The following is a 12,635-nucleotide window of genomic DNA, read 5'->3' on the forward strand; positions in this document are numbered from 1 at the left end:
TCATTTTAATTAGGAAATCAATTTAATTAGCCTAAAATTAGTGTAGAACTGAAAACATTTATCTGTAGTAAATATACTTGAAAGGTTTTGTTCAGATAAACTAAAGGTCAAACAATCACTTTATGGGCAACTGATACTTTTGTATGTCTATGTTTATCTAGACAGTGAAATGTTTTCATATGTAAAATAATCACAAGGTTCTTAGATTAACAGGATAAAGGGAAATTCATTACAAATATACAGCCTTCACTCAGTCAAAATATGTGGAATGATTAGCCAATAGATTTAACATATAGATTTAAAAATTGTCTTTTAACAATGCAACATATATCCTTCAACAGAGTTCATGAGATTTACAGCTTGAGGAGGTGAGGACTCAGCAAGCAAATATACCTCCAGACCACTCAAGTCTCTTCTATGACAAAAATAACCTAGAAACTACAGAATATTTCTCAACATTTTAATGATTGAAGGTAAAGCTTACATGAACATACATCCTTAAGAAAGTAAATGACCTTATGGAGATTCTGGAGTATACAATCCTTATGTGCTGTGCTTTTAAATTTTCTCCCAATTTACTTGTAAATTCAAATCTGTTTTTCGAATTCACTTCAAGTCTAGCTTAACTCCTTTATGCGCCATTATGACAGCATTCCACATTATATTTATAGAACAATCCCACTATTATCAGTTGAATTGTATTCTTCCAAATTTCATATGATGAATCTCCAATTGGCCATATTTCAGATTGTGACTATGTTTGGACATAAGGTATTTAAGAGGGTAATTTTATTATCATGAAATTATATCATTACCTAATCCAATGTGACTACCATACTCACAAGAAGAGAAACTGATACATAGTCATGTAAACAGGGAAAAACTAATGTCAACACCAGGTTACCTATGCACAAACCAATGAACGAGGCCTCAGTTGAAAACGGTCACCTTGATATTATACTTCTAGCCTGTAGAATTACTTTAGTTTAGGACACTAGTTTGTAGTGCTTTGTTACAGCACTCCTAGAATCTATTATATCTGCTCTGTTTGAAAGCAGCAGAAATATTACCTATGGATATTTCTGAAAGTATGGATGGTTTTCATGAATCCTTCAATTTGTCCCAATATATGCTTTACTATATATCCAATTTTAATCGATAATAAAAATTTGTGGTATTTTAGTTTATTTATGGATACTTATGGTAAGAACTGCTGGAAGTAGGTCATATACATTTTATAGGGAATTAGGTTTTGCAGGCCTTTTTTGATGATGTAAAAAGCAGTAAGGTACTGCTGTAGCCAAATATTTTTCCCCCTGAACACATTTTTTTTATTCATACTAATTTGAGATCATATTATCACAATATACAGCTATTTGCCTACAGATCCTATTTAGTCATGCTCCCCCATGGATAAATAGGGTTATGTAAGTTTTCAGAAATGGAATAAGTTCAGAAATAATACATGAAGCTATTATAAGGTATCTTCAAGAAGGAACTTGTCATTCTACTTTTCATTTTCTCCCTTGTTGTGGGCTAAAGTAAAGGTGTGGTTGTGGTGAGCAAGCTCTACCTGGGAGTACAAAGGCACTGAATATTGAAAAAATGATGTGATGAAAATGATCCCAGAGATTATTTCAAGTAACAAGACTACTTCCCTTACTCTGAACTACTGATTTACATGAGACAAAACGAACCTCTGATTTCTCTGAGTTACTGCAATTTGGGCTTATTTCTTACAATAGCTCAGACTGAACTAAAACATATAATTGTTGTTGATTTAATGGAAAGAAGAAAATAAAATGTAATATATGTTTTAATATAAAGGGAAAAATAAGGCTAATGCATTTTCTTAACCTGTAGTCTCTGGCTTTTTTTTTTTTTTTTACTATAATAACCTCACACAAGATGTTTTCAGAAAACAGTAATGGAATGAGAATAAAAGGCATTTCATCTAGGAAATGTTTATTTGAAACATTATATGAAGCTGTTTATTTGAATAATTTTACAATATAAGATTTTGCCATTACTCATCCTCTAAATGTATATGATAAAAAAGTTATTTCATATGATTTTAAGTTTTAAATAACACAACTAAATTTCCCTAATGTGAATATTCTGGATATTAACACTGAATTAAAAATAAAGCACCAATCTCTTAGGTAGCTAGCTAATGCAGTCATATATAAACATTCATAGATAGGTTACTCTATTTTCTAGTTGGTCTAATGACAGCAAAGTTACAGATGGAAACATCTCTATTTTCTATTTCTTGGTGTCAGCACTATTTCAAATAATCTAGTAATAAATAAACTGTAAAAAAAAAAGCCATGAGTGCTTTGACCTTAAATTCTAGGCAGCCATAAATGTCTGACTGGTTGTTAGAGAAATGGCAGGAACGTACCATCTGAAGATGAAAGGAGGCCCTATGCCCTTTGGTGATGGAAATGATAGTGCCTGCCTAGTAAGATTCCATCTGATTATGACCTTGGCAATGTGCTGAGGAATCTTTCAATCCTGTCCATACCAACTGTTCACAGTCACTGTGTCCTTGCCTACCTTATGGTTGTAGGGTCAATCTAGTTTTAGACAAGCGAGCAGAACATAGTGAATCCTGTTCGGATTGAATTTTTGGCAAATGATGCATGTATTCTTAAGAATGCATGTATAACCTGTTTAATCCATGATTTTCACTAAAGCTTACTTAACCATTGACCTCGTTATGGCCCTAAAGCATAGATTTAAGTGACTGATTAATTTTTAAAGAAAGAGAAAGTACAGCAAGATAATATTTATAATTTGATTATTATTATACATCAGTAGTTCCTTGTAAAATTATACTACCTTGTTTCATATATTGTAAAAAATACCATAAGTGATATAGGTTTTACCTTTCCCCAGGCAACTTCAGAATCTAAATCACTAGGCATTCCTTCAACTGCTGATCTCTTTGTCAATTCCGTATCTGTAGCAGCCAGCCATTCTGTCAAGACATTCATTTCCTTTCTCATCTTACGGGACAATTTCAAGCATTTCTCCAACTGTTGCTTTCTTTCTGTTACCTGAAAGGTAACAGAAATAATAAAATGTAATAAAATGTAATTTGGATTACTTTTCCAGTCAAGTAGGTCCCTTAATTTGAAAATTCACATTCCTGTCATTAAAAATGACTTTCCTTACATGTTCTACATTAGGATAATTATATATTTTGAATATTAATAGTAAATAAAACATTCTTGAGCGTATAAGCTACTGTGTCTGAAAAAAACAGCATTTTCTACCTTTTGTCATGGTAGAGAAAAGGCTGATTGAACTTGTCTGTAATAAATGGAAAATAATATATGAGTAAAATGTATAATATGTAGTCATTTGTCAAAAAGAGAGACAAGGAGGTTCACAATCTATGATATGAAAATGAGGCTTTCTCTTGCCAGTAAAGTATCAAAATGGAGTAAGAATACTCCTCCGGAGGTAAAAAAAAAAAAAGATCATTAAAATATTAATTTAATTCTCAATGCATCTTTAAAATGACTTAACTTTTGCATCAAGTGCCATCAATTAAGATCATTGTTTCCATAAGTTTTATCAAATAAGATCAAAATAATGAACGCAAAACCAAAATTTTCACTCTTTTCAATGTAGAGATGACAACTTGATCCTGTCTGTAGAGTGGGTCTCGGTGTGTATAATCAAATCCCTCAAAAATGAACTTTCCCACACTCTCACATACAAAATGGAAAAATCATATTTCTACATTCCCTTCCCATATGTGCTTATATTGTGTTCAGTTTGTTGTTTGGTTTAATAAAATTCTCAGGATCATTACATAAGTAAAAATCAGTTCATGAGCAAAATTGAAATAAATTTCAGCTCCTCAAAAGTAATTTCCCTGGCTTCATACTTATTTCCATTATATCAGTGTGCTCCATATTTTTTCCCAGAACAAAGAACCATCTCACTAAGTACATTTTATATGTTGAATAAAGCAATGAATAAAAATTTGCAAATCACTAATTACAAAGTACAATTACAAAATATTAGCAGTAGAAAATAGAAAAAGTATTTATACTCTTATGAACTAGTTCCTGTTTTCTTTGTTATGTGTCTTCACTATGTGAAATTATTAAAATATTTTTTCAATTATGGAAGTTAAGAATATGAACATGAGATGTGAATGTTTGACTACAGAGTCAATATGGTGGAGTGTAAGTATATTGAGCTCTGTGATACCCTGAAGAATCCATTCCCTATGACCGTTGGATCAGAGATAGCTCAATTACTCCAGTTTAGGACATTTATCAATTAAGATAACTCTATTTGGCATATAGGGCTATTGTAATGCTAAAATCTGTCAATTTGAGGCAGCGTGATACATTAAGCACAACCATGTCTTATTTTGTTTTTATGATTTTCCTATCAAAAACGCTCAATAAAAATTACACCAAAAGGTATACAACAAAAGTTCTTTTACTACCTGACTGGTAAAGAAAATCTCAAACAGATTTGTGTTTATGGCAAAAAGATCTGAGAAGTAGATTTCAAATCTTTCTCAACTGTGTGTACATTGGCTTAACCAATAATAGCAAAAATAATGAAAACAACACAAGTGCTTGTCTTGACCTTAGTAGATATCACAGAATACATAAGCATCAACACACACTTACATGCGTATAAAACAAAAAGGAAACTCTAGCCACAAGCGTGAAAAAAATAAAAATTCCAAGCACATAAGTAAAACAAATCAAACATGTAGAGATGCCATAAATGCCCTGAAACCATGGTACAAATTCAACATATTCAACAAAATCAGTTATCCCCTTTAATAGAGGTTTGTATAAATTTAGTACATATTTAGGGCTAGCAATATGACTCAAGTGGAGAGCATCTATCTAGCCAAAAAGAAAGAAAGAAAGAGAGAGAGAGAGAGAGAGGAAGAAAGAAAGAAAGAGAGAGAGAAAGACAGAAAGAAAGAAAGACAGAAAGAAAGACAGAAAGAAAGAAAGAAAGAAAGAAAGAAAGAAAGAAAGAAAGAAAGAAAGAAAGAAAGAAAGAAAGAAAGAAAGAAGGAAAAGAAAAGAAAGAAGGAAAAGAAAAGAAAGAAGGAAAGAGAGGGAGGCAGGCAGGCAGGCAAGAAGGCAGGAAGGCAGGAAGGGAAGGAGGGAGGATGAGAGGGAGAGAGAAAGAAAGAAAGGAAGGAAGAAAGGGAAGGAAGGAAGGACTGAAGGGAGGAAGGGAGGGAGGGAGGGAAGGAGAGAGATGAGAAAGGGAGAAGGAAGGAAAGAAGGAAGGAAAGGAGGGAGGGAGGAAGCAAAAATGTTTAGAGTTTGCAAAATCAGTTTTTTTTCCCCTTCTATTTTTTCTCGAAGGGAATTAAAACCATCTGCCGTTTGGACTGCAAGAATTTTATTTGTATATGGGAGAAAAGAAATATTCCTTCTGGTGTGTTTCTATGCATAATTATATTTTAATGCACTATTTGTATAAAGGGATTCGAAATTCAATATTTCAAAAAACTCTATCTTCTCAGAGCTAATGCATTATTGATTTTTATTTATTTTATTTTGTTTTATCTAGCTCAGTAGGTTTAAAAAAAATAGGAGACACTGCCACCTTAAGGAACATTGAGTTTTACACTTTCTCTGTGTGTATGTGGAACAAATAATTTAATAGAGTGCCACCTGCAGTAAAATCCTTCAACAACCATTATTTTATAAACATTTGTAATTTTATTTTGGGGAGTATATGAGTACTGCTACTTATGCATATTTTCACAAAAATGAAAGCATAGAAAAGACCAAAACAGAATTATAGTATTACATCAGGAGTCCCTCAATAAAGTTAATTAGGTTTAAATATGAGAAACTACTCTTTAAAATTCACTGAACAATTAAGTTATTGCCTTTTTAAGAAATGATAAAACTGATGGCTCAGGCCTGCAATCCTAACTATTCAAAGACTGAAATCTGAAGATCATGGTTTAAGGCCAGTCCTGACAGGAAAGTCCATGAAACACTTATCTTCAATTAACAAGTACAAAAGCCTAAAGTGGCGCTGTGATTCAAGTGGAACAGTGCTAGTCCTGAACAAAAATTTCTTAGGGACAGTGTCCAGGCCCTAAATTCAAGCTCCAGGATTGGTTTAAAAAGATAGAAAGAACAAAATTGTGCATTGTAAGAAAGTGCTATGTACTGAATTATACTGCCCCAAATTCTTATGTTGAAACCATAAGCCTTAATGACTATATCTTGAGTCACTGTATCTGATCTTTAAAAAGTAAATAAAGTTAAATAAGTTTGGTAATAAGTGGAGTGAGTTGTTTCTTAATACCTGATGGAAAAGAGTTCATTTGCAAGCCAGAAATGACTATTCCTGGAACAGAATGACGAGTCTTATTCGGGAACAGAATGAACCAAAACACTGATTTTAGACTTGCAGACGGCAGGAATTTTTCTCATTGTTAAAGCCATCCAGACTGTTATGTTTGTTAGTGTAGTCTGAGCTAATCACTACAAAAGGGTAACACAATTAATGGTGGCATGTGAATACTGAAGATGTTTAAAATAGAAGGGCTCCTCTTTTTATACAAAATTGGTGGAATAAAATAGTCTTTGTAGCTTTTACCTTTCTTTTAAAACAAAACCAATGTTGTGGATAGTGTCTTAAAGTTCAATACTTCTTATTAGTGAAGAGTACATATCATAGCATTTTCATGATATGGTATTAGTACATAATCACTTAATCATTAATGTTTCTAAATTAATATTCACTACAAAAATAAATATTGGTCTGTATTTTCTGCATTATTATGCTGTTGAAAAAAGGTTTATTAATATTCTTTCTCTTTGCTTTAATAATATTACTAATGGCTAATTGATTAAAATAAAAATAAGAGCTCAAATATGTACTTTCAGAGATAAAGATGCCTTTATATGATTATGAGTCATTAAATTATTAATAATAAAAAATTGAGTGCTCTACTAGTCTACAAAATGTCACTTTCATTGTTTTAGATTTTAAGATATTTATTTTGTTATTTAATACCAATCTACTCTTACAAATGCAAGAAAAGAAAAAAAGAATAGATAATAATGCATGTTTGAAAATGTAAATTTAGAAAATCATTTTTACCCCTCCAATATTTTTTTAAATTAAGAGAAGATGCATATCAACACATGACTTTAACATTACGGTATGCTAGTGAATTATAAACTGTAAGGTATAAATAGTATAGCTCTCCAGAATTGAACAAGTTGTGCTACATAAAATGAGTATAAAAAATAGGGAAGGACATTATTGATATAGGTCTTGGCAAAAGTACTTTGACTATTACCTCAAGCATGGACAATAATGAAAAAAGTAGACAAAATAAATTATACTATACAAAAGAGCATCTACCTAGTAAAGAAATAACTGAATACAAAGATAATTTGTCATTATTTTAGTCCATTGAATCTCTAAACCTATATAAAATATTTGAGTTGATGGAAATGAGATAATTACCCTAGATGGCACACAGATTTGAAAAAAGGAGATACAAACACGGAAATATCTTTAATCAACAGTGAGATGAAGTTGGTCATGAGTATCTATTCAATGAAATGATACAAAATTTATCATAGAACCATAGGACTAAATTGCTTGTCTATCCTATTAGCCAAGTGTGGTGAATTATGCAAGGTTTGTAATATAAAAAAATAACTTCATGTGCTAACAAAACTAAACCAAACATGATCTTTGTGTGAATTGTATTCAACTTACATAAAAAAGGTTAGTGAGTTTTTAATATTTACCAGTCTTGAAGTCAACCAAAATATATGCATACTCTGAAAAGGAGGAAAATTTAGAAGAAACATTTCTACAACTACCTGGTGGACCAATAGAAACCTCCCTAAGCTTTCCAACTCCATCTACGCTTATGAGCAGAAACTCAATGCTTATGGTGGTTATAAACTCAATTTATATTCATATGAACTACGGAGGCATGGATGTATCTATAATCTATAACATGAAGAGGGAAGGGGAGAATTAGTATAAGGATTTCTGAAACCCTAATTGTACATAATTTACTAACACTCATATGTGCCATTTATATGGAAAGTGGCTAGTATTTTCTGGGGTTTCAAACACACACATACCTTTGCACCCAACTCATTATAATGCAGTTTCAAAGCCGTTACTCTTTCATCAAGTTCTTTAGGATTTTCAGTCTGCTTTTTCTGTACAATTTGACGTCCAGTTTTTATCACCATTTCCACTTCAGACTTCACTTCACTCAGACTTTTATACAAATTCTAAAACAAAATATGAAACAAGCATAATAATCAGCAATAGTATTAAATTAATTTGTACAATTATTAATTAACAAGAATCCTCTTAATTGCTATTGCATGCTTATAGTTTTCTTGTATTATTTTGTAGTTCTGCTCTTATATACTTTTCATATTTCTTTGAATTTTCTGTTGACTTCATATTTCTATTTGGAATTATATAGACATACATGCATTATTTACAGTTATTCTTATTATAGAAGGTGTGCATCATAAGTATTTAGTTTTTTAATGAAGTTCATAAAGATAACTTCTAAATGTTATGTGAATTCTATTTTAAGAGATAGAGTTATATCATTCTACCCATAGCTTAAACGAATTAATTCATCATATAGTAAATATATAGTATTCAGGTCATTCAGGTTGGACATTCACTGTTGTTCTTATAGCCCTTTGATTTGGTGGGATAAAACACCTAATTTCTAGATTATAATTCAATAATTATTTCATTACTAATAAGGATGGAAATAATTTAAATATTGAATCCAATCATATCCATTTATTTTTTATGGTCCTCATTAAAAACCAACATTATTTAAAATTCACATGTACATCAAAATTACAAAGTATACACATATACAAGAGTAGGTAGTCATAACAATCTTATGAGGCAAGTGTCTAACTTTGGAAGATATCTCTCACACAATAAAGTATCATATTTTGCTTTCTGCTCAAGAATGTAATTGTGTATATATAGTGTATATATGCACTGTATATAAATGCACACAAAAGTATGTGTGACTGCATGTAGGTGCATACATGCATACACATATCTAATAATTTACATAATACATAGCTGTTTTGTTAAATGCTGAATCTAAATTATAATTACTTATTTTTACGATGTTAACAATGAACTACACAACTTGTTGGGGAGGGGGGTTGGGAGAAAAAAACTGGAAGAAAATGATGGAAGTGGCACTGTTTATAAAGCAATGTACTCATCACCTGACTCGTGTAACTGTACATCACCTTCGAAATAAAAATAAATAATTTTAAGAAAGAAATAATATTGCTAGAAGGCTACTATCTTTGGAATTAGACAAAAAATGGGTTTGTTTCCTCTTCAGTTTAAACTCAAAACTTAGCCAGGTGCTGGTAGCTCACGCCTGGAATCCTAGTTACTCAGGAGGCTGAGATGTGAGGATAATGGTTCAAAGCCAGCTCGGGCAGGAAAGTCCATGAGACTCTTATCTCCAATTTCTCCAATTATCCACCAGAAACCTGGAAGTGGAGCTGTGGCTCAATGCGGTAGAGTTCTAGCCTTGAGCAAAAGAATTCATAGACATTGCCCAAACCCTGAGTTCAAGCCCATGACTGACACACAGAAAAACAATCAATAATTAAGCATTCTTTAAAGACTGAGGAATTATTTAATTAAGGGTACATGCATGATCTACTTCTCTTTTAATACTCTCTGTGATACTGATGTTAATATTCATTTATTAATACTTTTGAGTCCTGTCTAAGCTTTCCAGATGATTCTCTTATACTTCAATTTACTTCTTAGATTGAATTTAAAAAAATCTGGGTATTTCGTAAAATGGCAATAATTTATTACTATGCTGGGAATCAAATATGTGATTAGATATACTTCCAAACAATTTTCTCTTTAATATAAAAATATTACTGGCTGTACACTTCATTTCATTACACAAGCAAAATATCTATGAAATGAAGCATTACTATTTTTGTGTTCATGTTAATAAATAGACAACATTTTCTCAAAAGCTGAGGCATGATTACACTATATATCACAAAGCATTTTAATAAAAAATGAAAATTTGTAAGGAGAACATTCTGAACCTGGCATATTTCTGTAATCCCATTTACTCTAAAAGTGGAAGAGACTCATGCATTTGAGGACAGTATGCACAAAATCAGACTTCATGTCAAATAGGAAAGCCTGAAACCTGCAAAGAAAAGGTCTAGGATGACTAGCATGTGCAAGAAGAGCTGGTGGGTTCAACTCCCAATATCTTAAAACAAAAGTCTATGTGAAAAGACTATTTAAACTGATGGTAGTATTTAAGCCAGAACCAGAAACAAATTGGCTAGTGCTTTCATGATTCCTTTATATTAATCCAGGTAGGGTTATTTTCAGCTCATAGACTGGTAGATAAGTTTTTTTTGTTGTTTGTTTTTTTTTGGGTCCGGTCGTGGGGCCTGAACTCTGGGCCTGAGCGCTGTCCCTCAGCTCTTCAGCTCAAGGCTAGCACTCTACCATTTGAGCCATAGCGCCACTTCCGGCTTTTTCTGCTTATGTGGTGCTGAGGAATCAAACCCAGGGCCTCATGCATGCAAGGCAAGTACTCTACCACTGAGCCACCTTCCCAGCCCTGGTAGATAAGTTTTATGAGGTAACATTAAACACCTATTCCTAGAAGAGAAAACACAGCTCTCACTTTACATACAACAGTCATGATTTTTGTAAACTTGTTCTATTTTGAATTGGCTTTGTTCAATTTTAGATGTATGTTCCCATGTATTCCTGTGCTTAGTTATCTAATAAAAAATAATAAATACATTTACATGATTGCTAGGAAAAAAATTTCTCCTTCATAATTATGTGACTGAAATGTATCTAAAAGGATCAGGTTTTTATTTATACTATAGTATAGATGTAGAAACTGTACCTACAATACAAAAAAAAACTAAACAAACAACATTGGTTGATAATAAAATTCAGTGTTTACATTTCATTTTATTTCAGTGTTTACCTTGAAGTTTCATAGTCCACTCAGGTTTATAATAATAATATTATTATTATATTTAGGCTTCTAATAATATTATTATATTTATATTATTGTAGTAGCTACCCTCTCATGTCAGTGTTGTTTTCAGAGAATATCTGACTTAATCAATTTCTAAGGATAGAAATATGTAACACTACTCTATATTCCAAAGGCTAATGAGGAATTACGCCATGGATTAGATTTAACATTTCTTGCCCTTTTATTCTATTTGTGTGGATTGATGGCATTTCATTGTATATACAGGACTGATATTTAATTAAAATATATTACACTTTGGAATAAAAGTACTGGAATGCAATCTGCTTTGTGCTTCACAGTTGTTTATCTTTAATTTCTCTCAGATAATCTATAGCCTCCTTAATTGGAGAATTAGGGATGACTTCTGCATCTTCTGTATGCTTCTTAGCTTCCTGTACACCTACTATTTTTGAAATGGGTATTATTGTAGCTACTCTGATGGTTGCTGTCTTGGTACTTCTTATCTGTATTTACATTTAAAATATATTCAAAGTGCCATAAGAATGAACTAAAAGAGCTGATAGAACAACTCAAGTGGTAGTGCATTAGCCTAAAAAGTACAAGTTCCTGAGTTCAAATTCCAAAATAACCAAGGGAAAAAAAATAAAAAGGAGGAGGTAACAAAGGTTGATAGAAAATGTACTCATGACCTTGCTCATGTAACTGTAACTTCTCTGTATAGTATTTATACAATAAAAACATATTTTAAAAAATTAAGCACAGATATTAACAGAATTTTAGATTCAAAATTCCATTTATAGAAAAGGCATCAACTCACTACTACTTTGAAAAAAGTTCTTGTGTCTAAATACATGTGTAATTTCTGTTGTTAATCTTAAAATATATATCATCAATACATGCTGCCAAAATATGTTTCTATTATAAATGAAATGATTAAATACTTCTAACTAAGGAAATTAAAGGAAAGCTGGATCTTTGCCACCACAAATACGTACCACACAATGATTTAGCTGTGACTGTACTACTTCCTGTTCAACGCTCTTTGTTTCCAATGCAGGCAAGTGCATCTTCACTTCATCCAAAATCATCTGACTTTCTTGTAGTCGCTGCTCAAAATTAGCCGGTTTCTGGAATAATCGAAACTTCATGGAGACATCTTGTAATTTTTTCTGTAAAGGCAATGAAAGGAGGTATCAACTTAATTTTGCCTTCTGTAAAATATCTAGGCATATTTTTATTAAGTTTTCCTTTATTTTCATTGTTGCCAGACATATAGCAATGGAAACAAAAGAAAAGAAAATAAACAAATGAAAAGAAAGGAAAACAGCCCTTTGCCCCAATCATCCCATAAAAAACATGTTGAGAAAATTCAGCAATTTTTCTTAATCTGGTATCAAATAAACACCCTACCCTATTTATCTTTAAAATGTACCAAATAAACTGTGGTTCAAAACTAAACTGGGCAGGAAAGTCCATGAAATTCTTATCTCCAATTAATTACCAAAGAAGGAAGGAAGGAAGGAAGGAAGGAAGGAAGGAAGGAAGGAAGGAAGGAAGGAAGGAAGGAAGGAAG

At 31.9% G+C, this 12,635-nt stretch overlaps 1 protein-coding gene across 1 annotated transcript in view; it reads right to left on the bottom strand.

The window, feature by feature from the left end:
- LOC105993437 (dystrophin-like) overlaps positions 1–12,635 on the bottom strand; it is a gene marked incomplete at its 3' end in the record, with an annotated part of 1,816,642 nt that overhangs the window by 1,010,304 nt on the left and 793,703 nt on the right. The window contains 3 exon segments of the mRNA XM_013026710.1: positions 2,892–3,062; positions 8,136–8,291; positions 12,058–12,231. Coding sequence (XP_012882164.1) covers positions 2,892–3,062; positions 8,136–8,291; positions 12,058–12,231 — 501 coding nt within the window.

The sequence above is a fragment of the Dipodomys ordii genome, unplaced genomic scaffold (assembly GCF_000151885.1).
Source record: "Dipodomys ordii isolate 6190 unplaced genomic scaffold, Dord_2.0 Scaffold96, whole genome shotgun sequence".
NCBI lineage: Eukaryota > Metazoa > Chordata > Mammalia > Rodentia > Heteromyidae > Dipodomys > Dipodomys ordii.